Below are 24,077 nucleotides of genomic sequence, written 5' to 3'. Positions count from 1 at the left end.
TTTGTTTGCTGCACTAAATCAAAATACAAAAAAATTAGTTGCTAGTTTTACTTTATTTGCTATCTTGTTTGCTATATCAAAAACACAAAAAAATTAGTTACTCGCATTTACTTTACTTGATTCATCATGTTTCCTTTTAATTTTACCACAAAAGACATACCGGTAGGACGTGGGTCTATAGTTGGGAGAAATAATATAGAGGAATTTTTCAACCATGTTAGTACCATTGACGATTTTGAAGATAGACACTTGGTAGACCTTGCTCCTACTTATGAAATTGCTGCTGCTGCTTTAGTTCGCATGTTGGAAACTAAATTTGTTAATCTCAATCCTATAATCCAACATATGTTCCTTACACTTGGTGATATGGAAGAGGGGGAAAAGAAAGATTTTGTTTTAGAAACCCTTCTTAGAGAATTTGGTGGTCTAGTAAGAGAAGCTAGAAAGGTCTTTGCTAAATTTAATATGCTTGGTTCTTATACCAATTTTGTTAGTCTCCTTGAAAAGATGGACATGGATAGAATAAGGTACACTAATAATATTGATGATGGAGGGGAGATCAAAGCACCAATACCATGTAAACTCCTAGCTATGAATGATGCACTAGAAAATAACTATGCTTGGCTTGTTCCCGAAAATTTGTTTGATGAGAGTAGCAAGCCCAAGACTAATGAAAAGGGAGACGCTAAAACTTATGTATCCAATATACTATGCTTGGTTGAGAAAAATCCACACCCCGCTGTAGAAGTACCACCCTCCGACAATACTTGATATACACTTTCTGCGCCTAGCTGAAAGGCGTTAAAGAAAAGCGCTTATGGGAGACAACCCATGGTTTTTACTACAATACTTTGTTTTTATTTTGTGTCTTGGAAGTTGTTTACTACTGTAGAAACCTCTCCTTATCTTAGTTTAGTGTTTTGTTGTGCCAAGTAAAGTCGTTGATAGTAAAGTTCATACTAGATTTGGATTACTGCGCAGAAACAGATTTCTTTGCTGTCACGAATCTGGGCTGTTTTCTCTGTAGGTAACTCAGAAAATTATGCCAATTTACGTGAGTGATCCTCAGATATGTACGCAACTTTCATTCAATTTGAGCATTTTCATTTGAGCAAGTCTGGTGCCTCGATAAAATTCGTCAATACGAACTGTTATGTTTTGACAGATTCTGCCTTTTATTTCGCATTGCCTCTTTTGCTATGTTGGATGAATTTCTTTGATCCATTAATGTTCAGTAGCTTTATGCAATGTCCAGAAGTGTTAAGAATGATTGTGTCACCTCTGAACATGTTAATTTTTATTGTCACTAACCCTCTAATGAGTTGTTCTAAGTTTGGTGTGGAGGAAGTTTTCAAGGATCAAGAGAGGGAGATGATACAACATGATCAAGGAGAGTGAAAGCTCTAAGCTTGGGGATGCCCCGGTGGTTCACCCCTGCATATATCAAGAAGACTCAAGCGTCTAAGCTTGGGGATGCCCAAGGCATCCCCTTCTTCATCGACAACATTATCAGGTTCCTCCCCTGAAACTATATTTTTATTCCATCACATCTTATGTGCTTTGCTTGGAGCGTCGGTTTGTTTTTGTTTTTTGTTTTGTTTGAATAAAATGGATCCTAGCATTCACTTTGTGGGAGAGAGACACACTCCGCTGTAGCATATGGACAAGTATGTCCTTAGGCTCTACTCATAGTATTCATGGCGAAGTTTCTTCTTCGTTAAATTGTTATATGGTTGGAATTGGAAAATGATACATGTAGTAATTTGCTATAATGTCTTGGGTAATGTGATACTTGGCAATTGTTGTGCTCATGTTTAAGCTCTTGCATCATATGCTTTGCACCCATTAATGAAGAAATACATAGAGCATGCTAAAATTTGGTTTGCATATTTGGTTTCTCTAAGGTCTAGATAATTTCTAGTATTGAGTTTGAACAACAAGGAAGACGGTGTAGATTCTTATAATGTTTACAATATGTCTTTTATGTGAGTTTTGCTGCACCGGTTCATCCTTGTGTTTGTTTCAAATAAGCCTTGCTAGCTTAAACCTTGTATCGAGAGGGAATACCTCTCATGCATCCAAAATACTTGAGCCAACCACTATGCCATTTGTGTCCACCATACCTACCTACTACATGGTATTTTCCGCCATTCCAAAGTAAATTGCTTGAGTGCTACCTTTAAAATTCCATCATTCACCTTTGCAATATATAGCTCATGGGACAAATAGCTTAAAAACTATTGTGGTATTGAATATGTACTTATGCACTTTATCTCTTATTAAGTTGCTTGTTGTGCGATAACCATGTTCACTGGGGACGCCATCAACTACTCTTTGTTGAATTTCATGTGAGTTGCTATGCATGTTCGTCTTGTCTGAAGTAAGAGAGATCTACCACCTTATGGTTAAGCATGCATATTGTTAGAGAAGAACATTGGGCCGCTAACTAAAGCCATGATCCATGGTGGAAGTTTCAGTTTTGGACATATATCCTCAATCTCATATGAGAAAATTATTAATTGTTGTTACATGCTTATGCATAAAAGAGGAGTCCATTATCTGTTGTCTATGTTGTCCCGGTATGGATGTCTAAGTTGAGAATAATCAATAGCGAGAAATCCAATGCGAGCTTTCTCCTTAGACCTTTGTACAGGCGGCATAGAGGTACCCCTTTGTGACACTTGGTTAAAACATGTGCATTGTGATGATCCGGTAGTCCAAGCTAATTAGGACAAGGTGCGGGCACTATTAGTATACTATGCATGAGGCTTGCAACTTGTAAGATATAATTTACATGATACATATGCTTTATTACTACCGTTGACAAAATTGTTTCATGTTTTCAAAATCAAAGCTCTAGCACAAATATAGCAATCGATGCTTTTCCTCTATGGAGGACCATTCTTTTACTTTCATTGTTGAGTCAGTTCACCTATTTCTCTCCACCTCAAGAAGCAAACACTTGTGTGAACTGTGCATTGATTCCTACATACTTGCATATTGCACTTATTATATTACTCTATGTTGACAATATCCATGAGATATACATGTTACAAGTTGAAAGCAACCGCTGAAACTTAATCTTCCTTTGTGTTGCTTCAATGCTTTTACTTTGAATTATTGCTTTATGAGTTAACTCTTATGCAAGACTTATTGATGCTTGTCTTGAAGTACTATTCATGAAAAGTCTTTGCTATATGATTCACTTGTTTACTCATGTCATATACATTGTTTTAATCGCTGCATTCACTACATATGCTTTACAAATAGTATGATCAAGGTTATGATGGCATGTCACTCCAGAAATTATCTTTGTTATCGTTTTACCTGCTCGGGACGAGCAGAACTAAGCTTGGGGATGCTGATACGTCTCCGACGTATCGATAATTTCTTATGTTCCATGCCACATTATTGATGATATCTACATGTTTTATTCACACTTTATGTCATATTCGTGCATTTTCTGGAACTAACCTATTAACAAGATGCCGAAGTGCCGATTCTTTGTTTTCTGTTTTTGGTTTCAGAAATCCTAGTAACGAAATATTCTCGGAATTGGACGAAATCAACGCCCAGGGTCCTATTTTGCCACGAAGCTTCCAGAAGACCGAAGAGGAGACGAAGTGGGGCCACGAGGTGGCCACACCCTAGGGCGGCGCGATCCCTGCCGTGGCCGCGCGGCCCTGTGGTGTGGGCCCCTCGTGCCGCCTCCTGACCTGCCCTTCCGCCTACTTAAAGCCTCCGTCGCGAAACCCCCAGTACCGAGAGCCACGATACGGAAAACCTTCCAGAGACGCCGCCGCCGCCAATCCCATCTCGGGGGATTCAGGAGATCGCCTCCGGCACCCTGCCGGAGAGGGGAATCATCTCCCGGAGGACTCTACGCCGCCATGGTCGCCTCCGGAGTGATGTGTGAGTAGTCTACCCCTGGACTATGGGTCCATAGCAGTAGCTAGATGGTTGTCTTCTCCCCATTGTGCTTCATTGTCGGATCTTGTGAGCTGCCTAACATGATCAAGATCATCTATCTGTAATTCTATATGTTGCGTTTGTTGGGATCCGATGAATAGAGAATACTTGTTATGTTGATTATCAAAGTTATGTCTATGTGTTGTTTATGATCTTGCATGCTCTCCGTTACTAGTAGATGCTCTGGCCAAGTAGATGCTTGTAACTCCAAGAGGGAGTATTTATGCTCGATAGTGGGTTCATGTCTCCGTGAATCTAGGGAAGTGACAGAAATCTCTAAGATTATGGATGTGCTGTTGCCACTAGGGATAAAACATTAGTGCTATGTTCGAGGATATAGTCACTGATTACATTACGCGCAATACTTAATGCAATTGTCTGTTGTTAGCAACTTAATACTGGAGGGGGTTCGGATGATAACCTGAAGGTGGACTTTTTAGGCATAGATGCATGCTGGATAGCGGTCTATGTACTTTGTCGTAATGCCCAATTAAATCTCACAATACTCATCATAATATGTATGTGCATGGTCATGCCCTCTTTATTTGTCAATTGCCCAACTGTAATTTGTTCACCCAACATGCTGTTTATCTTATGGGAGAGACACCTCTAGTGAACTGTGGACCCCGGTCCAATTCTCTATACTGAAATACAATCTACTGCAATACCTGTTCTACTGTTTTCTGCAAACAATCATCATCCACACTATACATCTAATCCTTTGTTACAGCAAGCCGGTGAGATTGACAACCTCACTGTTTCGTTGGGGCAAAGTACTTTGGTTGTGTTGTGCAGGTTCCACGTTGGCGCCGGAATCCCTGGTGTTGCGCCGCACTACATCCCGCCGCCATCAACCTTCAACGTGCTTCTTGGCTCCTACTGGTTCGATAAACCTTGGTTTCATACTGAGGGAAAACTTGCCGATGTACGCATCACACCTTCCTCTTGGGGCTCCCAACGGACGTGTGTTGTACGCGTATCACGGTGTTTCCACCAAGTGATCATGCCGTAAATGTCCCAATACCCATGCCTTGCGGTGTGACTCATGGTTTACCACCATTACTTGAATCTAATAGCTTTGATGATTGGAAGTTCTTAATGCGTTCTCATGTGCGCAGCGCCTCTACCGAGCTTTGGCGTATCATTGAAGTGGGATATTCACCACAAGACCCAATGAACTTGACAAGAAGGGAAGTGGTGGACCACCAACTCAACGCCATCGCCATCGACATGATTCACTTGGCCATTACTCCCAAGGACCGCGCTCATATCCGCTCGCTCAAGACCGCCAAGGAAGCTTGGGACGAACTTGACAAGCTCTTCCTTGGAAATGGGAGCATCCAATGCTCTCGTTTTAGTGAAGTGATGGCCAACGACTTTGTCATGGTAGAGGGAGAATCGCCCGAAGAGATGTACCGGCGTCTTATTGCTCTCGCCATGCAAATGTGAGATCTTGGAGCGACATTTGTGGATGACCTTTGGATCAAGAAAAAGTTCTACATTGCTCTCCTTCCTTGGAGTGGAAACAAGAAACGAAACTCAAGACCAAGAAACTCTTGCTATAATTGTGGCGACAAAAGTCACTTCGTTGCGGATTGTATCTACGAGAGAAGGGACTTAAATGGTGGATATCTCATTCGTAAGAGCAAGTTTAGATCTCTCCCCAAAGGGCTCTCCAAGTTATCCTTCAACAACGACGTCACCAAGATCTCCTCCATCGAGAAGCCTAGAACTAACATGCTTGGAGATGAAGACCATAGGATGGTAAATGAAAGGCTTGAAAAGAAGAAGGAATTAGAGCTTCTCTCCCTCACCTAAGCTTATGAGGAAGAAGTGTGCATGCGCATGACTCTTGAAGATAGTGCTCTTATTCTTGAAGACTTCAACAATTCTCTCATCTCCCAACTCATCAAGGACCGAGACTATGCTCTTGGTTGGGTGGACAAGCTCAAGGCAAAGAAGTGTTATCTTGAAGAAAATCATGAATGGTCGCTTGAGGATGTTGCACCTTTGCCAAGAAGAAAGAAGATGAAGGTCCCAATTCATGTTGCGACAAGCCCCTTGACGAAGTTTGCTTCTTGAGAAGACACAATGCAAAATTCTTAGAAGTCATCTCAACTCAAGAGAAGGCCTTGGATGAATACTATCGCTTGAGTAAAGAGAAGGTGCAATGTTGTGATCATGAAGAAGAGATTGCCACTCTAAAGAAACACAAGGCCAAGCTAGTTGAAGTGAATGAAAGGCAAAATGAATCCTTGTTGGAGTGGATCCGTTTGAGCAAAGAAAATGTCACTTGTTGTAATCATGAGGATGAAATTGCGTATCTTAAGAGAAGCAAGGACAAACTTATGATGATCAAGCTTATTCAAGATGAAGCCATAGAAGAATACAAACGCTCAACCAAGGATTACATTTGTCGTAATCATGAAGACGACATTGCCACTTTGGAGATACACAAGCATTCACTCTTGAGAAGAAATTCTCTTCTTGAGGAAGCTATATTGGATCGTGAAGATGAAGCTAACAACTTGAAGTCCGAGATTGAGAGTCTCCAAATCCAAATCCAATTCTTGGTAGGAGTCATTGAAGCCTATGAGGACCTATGCAATGAAGGAGAAGTGGCAATCATGCCAAAGAATATCGAGAGAGGAAGAAGGATCAATGAAGCGAAGAATATGAAGATAGGGCCCATTGAAAAATGGGCTCCTATTTCCAACTCTTGATCCATGGAAGTCCTTGCTTTCGGAGGTGCCTATTGGGTGGTTAATCTTGAAGCCACAAGTCTTATGTCCGGAAGCAAGGAATTCATTGTCTTCATCAAGTCACTCATCTCTATCTTTCTCATGACGACAACACAAACAAGCTTAAAGGTATTGGAGCCTTGACAAGGTGGTGATCAAGTCCTACCTTGTCAAGACTCTTGCATATGTTCTTTTTGTTCATTGCTTTACACTCTTGGGTCTTTGTACCTACTATTATGAACATGTAGTGGTTCTCTTGTGGAGCTAGTCTCTTCAAGAGGCCACGTCCTAGGACTAATGGAATTTGCTTCTTTGTGTAGAGATTGTGTTTTGTAGGAATTGTGTTGAAGGAAATGAACCATGATGAAGTGTCTCAAACAATTTAAATACAAATTCTATGACATAATCCTTGCAAGAAGAAGCAACAATGGAATGGAGTTTGTGCTCAAGATCTTGGATGTTTTCATTGGCAAAGAAGGAATCCACTATTTGCTCCCAGTCATACTCTTACCCTAACCTCATAGGGTTGCCGGAAGTGAAAGACAAACCTAAGAAGACACTCAAACATGATGATGGAGTATGAGTCTATTGTGTGGTTTGTGGTATTGAGTGATGAGACCTTTCGATGGATATGATAGTTCTTTGGAGGAGACGAAGTGCTTCTTGTGAGAAAGGAGATGCAATTCCCCCGGTTACCATAGGAAGGATGGGTGTTGGCATTCGCCGATCTCAAAAGCTACCTTCTATGAGTGCCGGGGAAGGACGAAGTTCCACCTATGTGGAGCCATCTACACCACAAGGCCAAGTCTTTTCCATTGGACAACCAAGTGCTAGATCACCTCTTCCACAACCTCAAGTTCGGCATCAACAATAATGAGGTCATGGCGAGGACCCAAATCATGATGAAGATCAAGGGACCTCACAAGAACCTATCCTTTTGGTCCATTATCGCCGGGGGTGCTAAAGCATCAAGACTCTTTCATAACTCAAGCAAAGTACAAGACACACTCAAGAGCAAGATATGAGGGGGTCCAATGGTATAGCAACCCCAAGGATCAACTAATGAGTCCGACAAGACAATGGACACACTCTCTATCGATAATCGTCAAGGTTTGCCTCTCTACCTTTGTGCTTCTCATCCGGACATTGTGTCAAAAGTGGATACTTATACCACTCTTGTGTCATATGTCTAGATGTAAAGCACGCATGAACATATGGGGGGTGCGATTTAAATTTATTGAGCTATCCCTCCCCCCATGATGCATAAAGAAACCCAAAGCATATGCTATTCGTCAATCAAGTGACTATGAGCTTCATGTTGAGTTGTAGTCGTGAGTCCTAGGTCTCTACGCGACCTCACACTACCAAACTCTTACACTGTGGCTTCGGCCACCAACCTCCTCCTTGAGGAGTTTTTGTTCTTGTTTTCTTTTCTTTTCTCTTCTTGTCTTTTTTTTTTGTTTCTTCTTTTGTCTTTGTTTCTTCATGGGAGATCCACCCAAGCTTGGCTTTTCTTGCTTTGATTCTTGCGAGCTTGGTTGGGTAGTACCTTAACAGTTCCGTCATCTAATCCTAAGCCATCATCTATCTCTTGAGCCAACTCAGTCTAAAAGCACAAGTCTACACCAAAATCTGAGTGTCTTTGAGTTTGGAGGCCGGTACTACCGCTTCTCAGGCCGGTACTACCGCTCTGGGGCAGTTATCTGACGAAACTGAACATTACCCCCAGAACGGTACTACCGCCCTAAGTACCGGGTAAGTACCGGTAAGTGGTACTACCGCTTTTACGAGCGGTACTACCGCTTGCGTCTTTTGACTAGAGGTACCGGGCAGGTCGTTTTTCCCCAAATCACCACAAATCCCCTGCCCACCTCGAACCAAAGGAGCCCCCAACCTCAAGACCTCGAGGAGACCGGCCCCGATCTCCTCCTCCAGCCGCCGCCGGCCAAATCTTCTCCATGGAGAAGCTTCCCCACCTCCTTCTCTGCCATGTCCTCCGGTATGAACCCTAATCTCTCTCTCTAGGGTGTGTTGAACTCCCTAGATGCATAGGCTAGGGTTTGATGGAGATTTATGGTGGAGAAGCCTTCTTGGAAGCTCTACATGTGCGGGGATACTAGCTAGCAACAATGTGTGACACTAGAATCTACTTTGCCATGTCCTCAATCTCGATCTAGATGTGCTGAGCTTGAGCGGTAGTACCGCTCGTTCACGAGCGGTACTACCGGTCCAAGCGGTACTACCGCTTTGACTAGTATCACCAATGTTGCTTGTTAGTGTCCTTTTTGATCTTTCAATTCATGGCTTGTGCACTTATCCCCTATTCCCTCCCAAATCTTTGCTATTCACAGGAGCACCTAAGACCCGTGGTGGCAAGGTTAAGCCATCCTCTCGTCATCATCGAGATGAAGACGAGCAAGAGGAGATCGTACCGGCAAGAACCACCAAGAGACAGAGGGAGGCAGCAGCTATAACCGCCCAAGGCCCTCAGAAATCAATGGTTGGTGTCAAGAAAGCCCAATTCTTGGAAATACGAGGGGCCAATCCGTATTTAGTGCCAAGGAATGCCCGTCAATGCCCCAATTCCTACTTCCATCATGTCAATAAGGAAAGGATCTACAACGATGTCTATGGGGCCAAGGAATTCAACTGTTGTCCCCAATACTCCATCAGCATGGATAATCTCAACTCCAACCTCAAGTATTTTGGAGAAGCTCTTGAGATTTGTGATAAACAAGGGCTGATACCTCTGATGACCTTCTCTCACAACTACTCCAAGGAGGTGATATGCCAATTCTATGCCACAGCTGTTTTCCTTGAGGATGAAGGAGGCTTTCGCTCGTTGAAATGGATGACTAGGGAGCATGTGATGGAGGCCACGTGGGAGGACTTTGCTAGAGGCATTGGATATGAGCTTCACGGCTATGACACCAATGTCTTCAAGATCCACCTACAGCCCAAGCCAATGGCCAAAGAGAAGATGGCCGACCTCTACATTCCAGGAAGGATGTTGTGTGGGAGTGCTTACAACCTCCTCCCCGTCTATGACATCATAAATCGCATCTACCGCAGCACCATCAACCCCAAGAAGAAGACGATGATGAAGGCGAGTATGAAGAGGAGGAGGACGTTGAGGATGAGGGTGACGAGAATGAAGATGACGACTGTGAGGATGATGATGACGAGTGATTCCCTTGGGGCGTTAGTATGCTCCTTCTCCCTTTTTGGTGTCTCGATGCCAAAGGGGGAGAAGTTGATCTATTAGGACGGGAATTTGCATGGGGATGCCAAGGGCTTGGTGCTTCGTTTTGGTTCTTTCGGCCTTGGCATCAAACTTTCCCATAGTTATTTGGAACTTAATTCGTATGTGTGCTTGCTACTCTATTTGTGGATCTCCCGATCCCCCGGTTTGTATTAAGACTTAATCGTTCATAGCTTAATGGTCTCCATTATTTATCCTTTGATTGGCTACATCAATCCTATGGAGGCTCTCATTATTATGAGTTTGGGTTTTCTCAAGGCAAAGGTATGAAAAGGTTCACCCAAACTCTCCTATATGCACTTATACTTGCCTCCATAGTGTGCTTGTGCTACATGATCTTGTCATATGTTCTTCTTAGCACTTGTGCTTGGTTTGTAGAATCTAGGGGGAGCTTCTCTCTAGGATATGTGCATTTGTATACAAATGCATATTCTAAATATGCACACATCTAGGGGGAGTTTCATCTACTCTTGCAAACCAAATACCTTATCATAATATCCTATGAATTATTGCAAATTCGTGTGTTGTCATCAAACACCAAAAAGGGGGAGATTGTAAGAGCAAGATCTATATCCCGTGTTTTGTGTGTTTGATAACAACACTCGAACAATTCTAACCATGCACAAAGTTTGTCATTGATAGGTTTGCAAGGTGTACGGTGCCCTCGCCGAACACATTATGATCAGAAAACCAAAGCGTAGTTTTTAGGCTTTCTGGTTTTTTGTGTGTGTCGCGAGGTAACATGGTAGGAGAGGAAAAGAGGAAAAAGCTGCTTTAGCCATAGCGGTACTACCGGTACCAGGAGCGGTAGTACCGCTACCCCTACAGGTACCGCCCCGAGCTACCGCTCTGAGGATTGCACATCAGATTGACCCACAGACCAGGTTACGGTACCTTTGTGGTACCTTGAGCGGTAGTACCACTTGCAAGCGGTAGTACCGCCCACGGTACCGCTCAAGTACCCTAACACGTTACGGCAGTACCGCTGTGGTACCGCTCCGGTACCGCTTCGAGTCCAGTAAGGTTTGGACCCTGTTGCGGTACCGCAAGCGGTAGTACCGCTATGTGTCCACGTGGACAAGTTCTGTGGGAATTCGAACTCAGAGCGGTAGTACCGCTTCCCAGAAGCGGTAGTACCGCTTAGGCAAAAGCAGCACATAACGGTTGGATTTGGAGGGACCTATAAAAGGGCCCCTTCTTCTCCAACCCAATTTAGTTCTTCTCTCTCTCTCCTTCATTGTTGCTGAGCTCAAAGTGAGGGGATCTCTCCAACCATCCAACCAATCTTGCCCATACTTTGAGGAGTGGTGGAGGAGACCCTGATCTATCATTCTACTGGAAGAAAGTTCGCAAATTCGTGGTACTCCTTAGTGGATCTTGGTGGTAGAGTTCCTATGGTGGAACATTGGAGATGTGGAGCTATGGAAGCTAGCTTGGTGATGTACTAGCTCCATAGGGTGTTGGGAGCATCCTTGTGTGTGGAGCTCGCCCCAACCTTGTGAAGGAATCACCGCCTCGACCGGTGCCTTAGCGGAAGAGGGGGAGCACCTTCGTGGAGCTCTCTCGAGGAAGAAGGTGAGGCCTTCCTTCGTGGTGTGGCCGTCTAGTCTCTTGTGTGAGACTAGCACCTCCTCAACGCAGACGTACTTCCTATTGTGGAAGGAACTGCGGTAAACAAACCTCGCCTCGTCTCCGCGCCCTCCGGTTGTCTCGCTCCTTACTCTTACTATCTTGTTGTTTCCTTTACTTGTTGCACTTGTCCTAGTATCATTGTAGGAACACCGCTATCGCTAAAGCTATCACCTTTACCTTCCGTTGCGCTAAAATTTAAAAAGGCTAAAACTTGTCGTAGCGTCATTCACCCCCCTCTTGTCGCTACGATCCATTCATGAAACTATCTCCAAAAGAAGAAATCTTTATCACATTGAGAAAACCTCACATGTAAATTTGTGAACATAACACTTTCCTCGCATGTAAATTTGTGAACATAACACTTTTTGAGAAACCACGAGAATGATTTTTCGGAAGAAGACCTTTTAATCTCCCTAAGGTCGAGCAATACTCTATCCAGAATAGGGCCAAAAGTTATATATGTAAACAATCATCGTAAGCTTTCAAATTTCAAATGTGAGTAATACTTCACATAAAATGTGTTGTTAAGGAGATCTAAATTGTGGTTGGATGGTTACGAGGACAGTGACATGGATCAAATTCTAGGTTTGACGCTTTGATGTCTCATACATGTGAAATATTTTTCCACTGGAAGGCGACGTTCCGCCAACCACGAGGCCTCTATGGTGACTTCATCAATCTCAAGATTCATATGATCAGTTTCTTCATCAATCTCAAGATCTGTCGGATCAGTTTCTCGGGTTCAAACTCTCTAAGGTGCTCGTAGAAGTAGGGTGTATGATTCTGTACATAGCAATGAGTGTATGGTTGTATCTTGTGGGTGTTTGCATTTATACCATGTTTCGCAAAAAAAAAAAGATTTTAAGATATTCCCAATCAAGTCTATATGTATGATTTAAAGAATGATTCTAATTTCTACCTTCACCCTTCATAGATAGATAGAATATTTTGTTCTTTACTTCATCGTGAGAAATTCCCAAGAGTTCAAATAGAATACACATTGATTCAATCTTTAGTAAATGACCCGCTGGTCCCTCACTTTCATCACCTGAAAACCGATCTTTCATAATATCTTTCACGACATGAAGAGGAATGAAAGGACATCAAATGACTTGGGGACTTTTCAAGCCGCTGCCATAACAACTTAAACAAACAACAAATAGAAACAATAAAATAGCTTTTATGCAACCTTACGAAATTAACTTACCAAAAGCATTGTGTTCCCCAACGATGATAATTTTTTTTTATCTTCCTGACCCACAATTATACGAGATCAATTATAGTACCTTCTGATCAGTGGTGAGGGTCAAACCCACGAGAATATGAAGGAATTGGTTCAGTAGATTGACAAATGTAAACAATAAAAGATGCAAAGAATTTACTATTTTGATGTATAAGTTACTAAAAAAATAAAACACAAGAAAGGTAAAATACAAGTGCTAAAATATATTGTTCTTTTTAGAAAAATCACAATCATCTATGCAACAAAGAGGACAAGCTTGATTTTCACTCATGTGAGTCAAACCTTCTTAAGGACAACATTGAGTTATTAAGCACATAGATTTGTAGATGAATATCTTGTAAATTTTATTTTGAATGTACGGAGCCTAGAATATGTGATGCCATACATATGAGTAAGTACACCTCTAGCTAGTGATTGATCCTAAGGCCATTTATGTGAGCAATCATATAATTTACTGAGACAAAAGTCCAACCACCGCTTTATGTTTTAGGGCCCGTGATCGACAATCCCCTATTGCAAGTCTAAGGATTGGAATGTGGTTTCTGTCAACTCCAACCATTCCTCCTATTTTTCCCTACTTTAAGGTGCAGTCCTATGATCCCACAGAGATGAAGTAACATGCAATCAAACGTTCGTGTATTACAATCATGGAACCACAAAATATATAAATTTATCCAAATACTTAGAGCATGATATATAAAAATCATGGATAAGTTATCCTATGCCCTCACAAACATGGGAAAATACTCACAATGTTAAAACGTGGACATGATCACCATATTGATTACAGCACAATCTGAAAAATTATATTCACCATAGAAAAATCTCAATAAGCCAAGTACATTCATGCACAAGACACCAAAGAGGTGCTGGGTTTCCATCTACACAAACTACGAGGGGGGTGACACCAATCTCAAAAATGGTGATTGTGTTGATGGTGGAGACAGTGAAGATTTCAATGGAGAGGGGCCCCATCCTACGATGGTTTTGATTTCCCACCCGTGGTGGCCGCGAGATAGCATGATATGCCCTCTCATGAGAAAAAGGAGGACTTTCTTCAGGATAGAGAGCTACATAAAAAGGAGAAAGTGAGACGATACTTGGGGAACCGGGGGAACCAATGCACGGCATGGAAGGTCCGTGGTTCTTCTCGTGGCCCTCCAGTGCTGACATCCTTGGTCCTCGTGAAAAACTTTCTATGCAGTTTTCCTCGGTTTATTTGAGTTCTGTAAGTTCTTTCAAGTGGCGAAATACGAAAATATGTTTTTCTGCCTCCTAGAGTTAAATACCAATAGAAATCGACTTTGGAAGACAATCTCGTAAGTAGTCTAAAAATGGGAAAATAACTCAAGATCAATTCAATTAACATCCTAAACACGTGATCCAGTAATGACGATGATGATGCAAAATGCATGTATCAGCGCGCACACACTCAAAGAAAAAGCCTCCATAAGTGTAACATAATGAAAACATTTTGTAAGTACACTCAAGCAGCATGACACAAATAATTCATGGATTCTTGTTTCTATTGAACAACTGAAACACCTTGCAGGTAATAAACCTATGAGAGAAAAGAGAAGCCACATTAGCATAATCAGTATTCTTATTTTATTTTATTTTGACAATTGATGCCATTTGCAAAGAATGACATGTGTACTTAACTACAACAAATCCATGATCCACTTTTAGCCTAATGAGAACAATTACACCGGTGAAAACCTGTGTATACAAGCAGGCCCGGCCCTGAGGGGGGTCGAGCGGGGCGGCCGCCCCGGGCCCTGGGATCAAAGGGGCCCGTTAGGTGTGACATAGGCAGTAGCCAGTATAGAGGAAGATTTCATGGGGCACCACCATTAGAGCAGGTCCAGATGTGTTTTCTCGTATGTTTCAGGTAGAAGAAAGGATGAATCGTTACCAACAGGCTGCTCTCTAAGTGGACCGATAATTGGGCTTTACTTCTTTTGTTGCTTGAGCCTATTTTGTTTTGGGCCAACTTTTTCTTCTTTGATGTTAGCTACCAGAATATTAAGTGGGATGGGGCCGGTGAGTGCAGACAATCAACTCATTTTTGCCTAACAAAAATTTATTTTACTTTTCACGTCGCTGATTATTTTACTAGTGTTTTGGTTAGTTGTTCTAATCTCTATCTCTACTACTTATAAAGGCACGAAGCGCCGTTGAAAAATTGAATCTCGGCCCTCAATCGACTCATATCGCACGGTGTAGAATCATCTTTTCTACCCACCCACGATTTCCACTGAACCATCTCCCACACCCATTGTCTAGAAAAAAATCTCACTCAAAACTTCGACATCCCACAAATTACGGAACAACGCGAAAACAGTTCCGCTGAATCGGCCTCTTCCGATCGAGTTCAGCACATCACGAATAATGACGGCACGACTAAACGCAGAGTCACTATGATAATCGACAAGAGTAATATTTATATACCATCATCAATGAGTTTTCTTCTAGTTATGTTCGATTTTTTAATATAATATATATCATAGTATTTTGTATTAATATTTTCGGATACAAGTGTTATAACATTAAGTATGTATAAAGGGCCCTGGTTTTTTTGTCTCGCCCCGGGCCCTCAAAACCTCAGGACCGGGCCTGTATACAAGTGGCGTACTATATGTGTGTTCGTTTACATAGTTACAACCTTCGTATGTTAGCTGAGTACCAACAGTGTACATGATGTGTTATGTGTAGATTCCCATCCTGAACTCAGCTTCCATCACGATACTTCTTGTGACTCCCTGTCAATTGGCAACACTCAGATAAGTTGCGGGTTCTGAAAACATATGTTCGCTCAATCAAGATATATAATTGTTTCATATATAGTACTGCAAGAGAGTGGATCATGTTACTTGTTGTTTCCAGTCTGTTTTATGAGACATGTCCTTCCAGATCACTCATACTGTACTAACACAGCTACTCAGGAGTATGTTTATGTTTGCCAGAATTAGCATCATGAAGAGGGACTTACCATTAATTAGAGCCTCTTTTCCATAGGACCTCGGTGTCGATTGTGGTGAGACGCCGATCATCAAGCCTCTTCCATGTCTTGATAGACTGCACCCCTTGCCACTTGCCGTCTTGTGTCTTGTCAAGTTGCACAGACACCACCCTTGCTCTCCTTGACCATCCGGCCATCCCGTACGCATGGTAACCGAACCCACCAGCGTAGCACAGCTGAATGCCGGTGAGGTTCCCGCAGAAGTCGTTTAAGTGGTCGTGTCCTACAAAGGCCGCCTTCACATCTCCAGCTTCCACCATGCTGGTAAAGAAGCCGGAGTTGATTGACGCTGAGCTGATAGGATCCCGTTTTACTCCTGTCCTATTGGATGCTGTGAAGCTTCCGAACTCTGGCAATGGAATGTGGAAGTATGCAAGAGCAGGTGCTGCCTCCTTCTGTTTGGGTTGTTCGTTCGTATAATTTGCCTGCATTTTGTAAGTTCTGTTATTATATTTTCTAACATAGGAGGATATGTACATAGCAGTATAGCACCAACAAAATGAGCTTACCGTACCAGAATTACAGTCATCAAGTTCTTTTATCTCTCTATATCCAACTTAACAGCAAAACATTTTGCAACGAACTGTATCCAGAAACTTCAGAAATACAGTGCGAGAGAACAGATGTATATCATCTATGCTGACACAGCATGAACGTTTTTTAAACTTACATCTTCAGAATAAATTATTGACGAATTTTGCAGAATTAAGATGGCTCAACAGATAATTAATGTGTTGTGGCTAATAGAAAATAGTACTAGTCAATATAGGGACACAATACTCAGTATGGCAGAAGAAAGTACGAGTACTATATAACCAAGATGGCGACAAATCGCCAAATTATTCACCTGGAGACTCGCAGAGGTTTGCTTGAACCAAGCTTGTTGTGAAGTCTTGATCCAACCGTAACCAGGGATCGACGGCACAGTAGAATAATCGCCACTGTCAAGGAAATACAAGTTGAGCACTGATTTGTTAGCCATCGGCGTTCCTTCAACCCCGCCAACTTCCAGGTTATAATTTCCGTAGCCGTCGATCTCTAGCCCTTCTGGATTGAAGCGTGAAAGGGTGTTATTCATGCCTACAAGGTGTCGCATCACGCCCTCACGTGACAGGGTGCTCTCCTGGTCATGGTTACCCATCACAGCAGCCCAGGGCAGTCTCATGGCAATGGCAGGAGCAATCGCCGCATCCATCGATTTGGCCGCGTCGGTTGAGTCCGGGCCATAGATGTTGTCACCTGAACAAGAAACACTGACGATGAAATCACCTAAGCAAATCTCTTTATCTGATCAGTTTTGCTATATCTTGGTTGAGTGCGATTTTTTTTTTTAACTCTCAATCACCTAAAAAGATACTACAATTCAAACTGCGGTTGCATTTTTCTCTTTAAGAACTCAGTCAACTATGACATAAACAAACCCTTACTTGATAGAGTTTTTTATTGTCATGCTTTGCTTGAAAGCAAACTCATCTATGCACAATTACCATGTCTCCAAATGCATTCACATTCCTTTTCTAAGAGTAGCAAAATCTAAAAAAAAATTAAAAAAAATCTAAATAAGTCGGTTGCCAAAATTGCAGCCTTGGGAACATCAGCAAAGATTGCCCATAAAAACAACACGACGACGGAAACAAAGGGAAGTGTTTATACGGTCCAGGTTTGATTGTGCACCGGAACAAATTGCTGGATTCGAAATTGCTAAATTGCACGTGCAGCATTTCTAAATTGCTGAATTCAATAATTCATACTCCCTTCTTTCTAAATTAAGATGCCTATATGTTTCAGCTAAATTTAAGCTTTGTAAGTTTTAGTTAAATGTATAGAAAATAGTATTAACACCTACATCATTAACTTAGTGTTATTAGAACTGTCATGAAAAATATACATTCATCAACTTTGTAAGGATTATATTTTTTTGAACAAGTCAACCTGAATTAAGTTTGACTAAACATTTAGTAAATCTATCAACAAATATGGTATTCAGTAGACATCGTACGAAAATAGTTTCTAAAAAAACTTGATCAACCAATACAAGGTTTGACTCTTTTTAGAATAATATAAAAAGGGAGGTAGTATATTATTGTATTACATGCATTTGGGACTATAAAACTTGGTCAAACTTTACAAGTGTTGATTTTTTTATATTTTTTTGTATTTTACATGTTAATGTATTTCTGTTAAGACTTGGTCAAACTTTAGAAAGTTCGACTTTTTCAAAAATGATATAAGAACGGAGGTAGTATATTTTCATGTTATATTATATGCATTTGGGACTATAAAAGTTGATATGTTTTCATATAATAGTTAATCAAATTTTATAAAGCTTAACTTTTAGTTAAAAGTAATATACATTCTAAGTTGAGAGAAGTGCAACTTAAAGTATTTTTGTTAAGACTTGGTCAAACTTTAGAAGGTTTAACTTTTTCGAAAATGATACAAGAACGGAGGTAGTATATTTTCATATTATGTTATATGCATTTGGGACTATAAAAATTGATATGTTTTCATATATTAGGTAATCAAATTTTATGATGTTTAACTTTTAATTAAAAGTAACATACATTCTAAGTTGAGAGAAGCGAGCAACTGAAAGGGGAAGTAGTGGCACCGATGAAACATTAACTTAAAGTATTTTTGTTAAAACTTGGTCAAACTTTAGGATGTTTGACTTTTTCAAAAATGATATAAGAACGGAGGTAGTATATTTTCATATTATATTATATGCATTTGGGACTATAAAGTTGATATGTTTTCATATAATAGTTAATCAAATTGTATGAAGTTTAACTTTTAATTAAAAGTAATATACATTCTAAGTTGAGAGAAGCGAGCAACTGAAAGGGGAAGTAGTGGCACCGACGAAAGAACAACTTAAAGTATTTTTGTTAAAACTTGGTCAAACTTTAGAAGGTTTGACTTTTTAAAATGATATAAGAACGAAGGTAGTTTATTTTCATGTTATATACTTATATTGTATGCATTTGGGACTATAAAAGTTGATATGTTTTCATTTAGATAGTTAATCAAATTTTATAAAGTTTAAATTTTAATTAAAACTAATATAGTACATTCTAATTTGAGAGAAGTGAGTTACTGAGAGGGGAAGTAGTGGCACTGACGAAACAGCAACTTGAAGTATTTTTGTTAAGACTTGGTCAAACTTTAGAAGGTTTGACTTTTTCGAAAATGATATAAGAACGGAGGTAGTATATTTTCATGTTATATTACATGCATTTGGGACTATAAAAGTTAATGTGTTTTCATATAATAGTTAATCAAATTTTATAAAGTTTAACTTTTAATTGAAACTAATATACATTCTAAGTTGAGAGGAGAGAGGAAGTAGTGCCACCGACGAAACAGCAGCTAATCGAACTAGTACTGTATTTAACGAAGCATGGAAAGATTGGGAGAAGAATGGGTCGCGGACCAGTGAAGACGACGAGGTCGGGTTTCTCGGCGCGTAGTAGGCGGTAAAGGAAGGCGGTGGTGTTGAGGTCGGAGCAGCCGCGCTGCTGCGCCGGGAGGACGTCCTCGCACGGGGTGCTGCGCCCGTCCGCGTAGTGCATGTCCGCCACCTGCAGCACCTTGAACGTCCCGCTCTTTCGCCGGAACCGCAGCCCGTCGGCCGCCGCCGCGACGGCGAGGAGCAGGAGGAGGCCGAGGCCGAGTCGGGCGGCCATGCCGGGGGTGCGTGCGTTCAGCTCGCTCGGAGTGGGAGAGAAAAAGTCAAATTCTGTAGTGGCCGAGTGATGGTTTGCGGTGCGGATTTATCCAGTTTTATAGGAGGTAGGGAGAGGAGGCGTACGGTACGGTGACATGACCGCGTGTCTAGGCCGGCGCGCTCGGGCGGGTGAGCTCAACGCGTACTTCAATTCGTATGAACGCACGAGGTGCCGCGGGACGTCGCCGACGACGAGGACCTTCTAGTTTTTATCTCCGTCTCCCGTCTCCGGCGCGGCGCCGTGGTGCGCGGGATATACATTTTTCAGTTGGCAACTTGGGATATCCGCACCCATGCTAGCCGCATTCATGGATATATCTTGTAGACGGTCGTTTCTGACCATTTGTGTGTACTCCGTAATTTGCTACATATATACGCAAAGCCAGAGTAGATTTAGCTTTTTTTTTTGCTTGCTCATTCCAACACTCTCCTTCGGAAGAACATAATCAAATAAGGGTTTGTTTACTACCTTAGTTTTTTCTTCAACATATCTTAAACTACTACCACGTCCCGAATTATAAAATGTTCAGAATCCTTCAATAAAAACTACATACGATTCCGGAAAACTAGAACATCCTAAAATGCAGAACGAATGAAATATAGTTTTAAACATAGTGAAGTCCAGAAATAAACCTTGACCTTGTAGGGGCTAGCTAAATTGAACCGACTTCCAATCCAAGTCTTCACTTTCAACTACCACCTCCATCCCAAAACTTAAGGCTTATATTTTTTTGAAAAAGTCAAAGCAACTAAAGTTTGACCAAAATTTTAGAATAATCTATCGATAAATATGATATTTTGTAGATAGCACATGAAAATATATTTCATTATCTATTTAATAATATTAATTTTGTATTTGACATGTTAATGATTTTTTATAAAAACTTAGTCAAACTTAACATAGTTGGACTTTCTGAAGAAAAAAATAGGCCTTAAGCCTTGGGATGGAGGTAGTATCTAATTTCGGTCTAATTCAAACATTAAAGCCATTTGAGTGGGGATTCACTGAGGTAAAACCCTGGACTAGTTGAATCGGTGGGTGCAGAGGTGGACCTAGGCCCATGGCAACCAGGACCATGGCCCGGGGCGTAGCAAAATATCCTTCTTAACATCTCTGAAATAAAACAATTGGCCCGGGGCACAGCCCAAGTCTGGCCCAACTTGCTGACAAGGTATCAACTTGTCAATGTCTACAAGTAGTAGACTAGGGTTTCGTTGGATGTAGAGGGCAAGTAGATCTCGAAGGTTTCAGCCGAAAAGTACTCGACGATTGCAAAACTAAGGTTTAGAAAACAATTATCCGATCTTTTCTTTGTCCCTCGACTCCCCCTTATATAGGAGGCGGAGCCGAGGGATTCGTGATGTACAAGTTTACAGAGTTCGAGAGGGTTTCCGACCCGTCCCGCAAGATTACACTTTACACTTCCTATTACAACTCTATCTTTCCATAACAACATATTGGGCTTCCGAATCTTCTTATCTTTCGGGTCGTGGGCCTTGAATAAATCCCGGGTACCATCTTCGGCAGGCCCATTGGGGATGCCTATGTCAGTAGCCCCCGAGATTTTGTTTGAATCACAGAGTCAAGGAAAATCTCCACCTTTATATTTATTCAATAACCTTGAATTTCATTATATATCTTTGCATATAAATTTCTATATTGTACAGGGATAATGGTAATTGGGGCTAGTTCATCTGACGGATCAGGTACTAGTTAACTGCTCTAGTGGCAATCCGCAAAAACCTACTTCAAGATCACGTCCCTGGACATGATCTCGGGATACTGGTGCAAACTTCGACAGGTGCCGCTTAAAGTCTTACCATTCTGTCGAGTCCCAGTCATATTTATCGGGTACCCAACGCGTCCGTTAGGATTTTTCTTCGTATCTGTTGATACGGAAAAAAGTAGCAAACCGACGTCAGAGACGGCGCCACGCCACACAGAACGGATCTGGGGTCTTACCTTCGCAAAGTTTTGCGGCATTCAGAAATTGTTCGCAACTTTGGCGTTCTGAGAATATATTGTCGAGTGCTTATTCGGCTGCTGGAATAGCACATTTTATTGAGTCAACGGATGACTTTATATTGTTCTCCCGATGGGAGTATATGTAGAGTTATTTTCATAACTCGAAATATGCTCCCTTTTTCTTCTTTTTCTCTCTCTTTTTATAATTTCATCGGGCACGCGAACAGCGTTTCCGATGGGAGTAGCCCCCGAGGCTACAGCCAAGAACTAGTGCTTGGTTGTAGGCTCAACACTTTAATACGTCGTGTCGCTATATTGTCATTCCTTCTCGAACTTTTATATCTATCGGGTGCGCGAACAGCGCTCCCGATGGGAGTAGCCCCCGAGGCTATGAACAAATGCTTGCGTTTGATCATAGGCTCCCGCAATTTCTATATTGTCATACTCGAATTTTACTTTTTTCAAAGTAGCCCCCGAGCATTTGGGCAAAAACTTGTATTTGATCAAAGGCTCCCGAAGTATTCAATAATTTTCCCTGTCGCCAATTCTCTTTTATTTTTCATGTCGAAATTTCCTTCCTTGGTCAAAGTGACCTCATAACTGACGATAGCCACGACCTTTGCATCCAGAAAGCTTGAATACTATTCTCTCCCTGCCTTGTGGGTCCTCTTTTTCTGCCATGTTGACACGTCGTGCAAGTGGGGGGCACACGTCCTCCGCTTTTCCTGGCGCACGTACTGTAGCGCCTGTTCCGTTCCATCCCAGTAAAAATACTTGTTTACCCTTCAGTTACAAGATCATTTTCCACCGTACGATTTCTCCATCCAACGGTGCATTGCTTCGCCAAATCCCTATATAAACCCTTCTTCTACCTCCGTTCATACCTTCGCTCACGCCGCACCTCTGCTCCCCTTTGCAAAAAACCTTCATTGCGCCCAATTCTCTCTGAGCTCACCCACGCACAAGCTTTGCTCCTTCGTTGCCGTTGATGCCACCACGCGCGCGACTTACTCGCCACAACACTCCTGAATCGAAGATGGCCGCTAAAGACCTCGAGTGGGAGAGGTCTAAAATCTCCAACCAAGACGTGAACATGCTGAAGAAGCTGGGACTGATGAAGAAGGAGGGCGCCATCCGCTTCCCCAGTGAAGAAAGCTACCCTGCTCCGCCAATCGAGTATCGGGTTAGTTTTGTCGACCACCTCATCCGCGGTCTTTCCACCCCAATCCATGATTTCCTTCATGGCCTTCTCTTTATCTACGGGATTCAGCTACACCAGCTGACCCCCAACTCTATCCTCCATGTCGCCATTTTCATCACTCTTTGCGAGTGCTTCCTCGGGGTCCCTCCTAACTGGGCTCTATGGAAGCGCATCTTCTGTCTCCGCCGCAATGGCTCCCACAACGCCACCTACAACATAGGCGGCGTTGTTATCTGCGTCCGCTCCGACGTTGAATACTTCGACGTCAAATTCCCTGACTCTGTCCAAGGGTGGCGCAAAAGGTGGCTCTATATACACGAAGAAAGTGCCAATTCTATCGAGCACAACATAACCCCTTTTGACGGAAGCGCCAAGATTCTTCGCCGCCGTTCCTGGGATGCTGAAGCTTCCGAAGAAGAAAAAACGGCGACAAAGGCCCTCATGTCCCGTATTCACCAGCTTCAAAATACCCGAGGCAAGGAACTGTCGGGTATCCAGATCACCGCCTACTTCCTTAGGATTAGGGTGCAGCCTCTTCAGGCTCGCAAAAATCCCCTTTGGACTTATGCTGGTGCAAACGATGCTAATTGGCTCTCCAAGGATCTTTCCGTGAAGGACTTGGAGAAGCTTATTCGAAGAATTTCCTCACTCAGCAAGAAGGATCCTATTCCATCCTCTTGCCGTGTGGAACCATACAGCGCCACCAATCCTCTCCCCCGGGTATTTTGTCTTCTCAATTTTTTGTCTTTCCCTGAACTTTTCCTGCTTTTTTCGACTGGTAAATTTTTATTGATATCTCTGTAAATTTTCTTGTCTCTATTTTTCTGTAGAACCATCCAACTTTGGCTTCCCTTCCTCCTCTTCCTGAAGATGGAGAAGTCGAAGAACAAGCTATTGTCGCTGAAGACAACCAGGGTACTACTCTCCCTGAGAGTGAAGTCGCTGGTTCTCGCAAATCTGCGGCTTCCTCTGAAAAAGAAGTTGAATCTGACGCCAGCGAGTCGACGCAATCCCTTCCTTATGCTGTTTCCCTGGGAAACAAAAGGAAAAGGCTTGAAGTTGTCGACACTGGCACCTCCAAAGCTGCCGAAGAAGTTGCTCCCACTGAAGGAGGGACAACTTTAAACCCTTACGAAGCTACCCTTATCAGCTCGTAAGTTTCCTTTTAATATTTGTTCTCGAATTTTTTTCTATATTGTCTCTTTTATACTATAACTTGCTTATTGCAGTGATGAAGAGGGAGATAATCCCGCCATTGATGTGACTGCTCGAACGAGCACGTCTCGCACTTTGGTCGTTTCGGAAGCTCAACCA

The 24,077-nt window shown here is 42.2% G+C and overlaps 1 protein-coding gene across 1 annotated transcript; it reads right to left on the bottom strand.

Annotated features, from left to right (window-relative positions):
* Window positions 1–15,474: 15,474 nt before the first annotated feature.
* Window positions 15,475–19,616, bottom strand: LOC127302602 (probable inactive purple acid phosphatase 29). The gene is made up of 4 exons (XM_051333099.2): window positions 19,303–19,616; window positions 16,717–17,108; window positions 15,840–16,294; window positions 15,475–15,609 (listed from the first exon to the last, which is right to left on the bottom strand). Exons 1-3 carry the CDS (start codon window positions 19,553–19,555, stop codon window positions 15,842–15,844), a joined length of 1,098 nt encoding a protein of 365 aa, XP_051189059.1. The 5' UTR covers window positions 19,556–19,616; the 3' UTR covers window positions 15,475–15,609; window positions 15,840–15,841.
* Between the last annotated feature and the right edge of the window lie 4,461 nt (window positions 19,617–24,077).

This window comes from Lolium perenne, chromosome 5 (genome assembly GCF_019359855.2).
Source record: "Lolium perenne isolate Kyuss_39 chromosome 5, Kyuss_2.0, whole genome shotgun sequence".
Classification (NCBI taxonomy): domain Eukaryota; kingdom Viridiplantae; phylum Streptophyta; class Magnoliopsida; order Poales; family Poaceae; genus Lolium; species Lolium perenne.
Note: the sequence above shows the minus strand (reverse complement) of the source record. Positions and strands in the feature narration are given on the sequence as shown.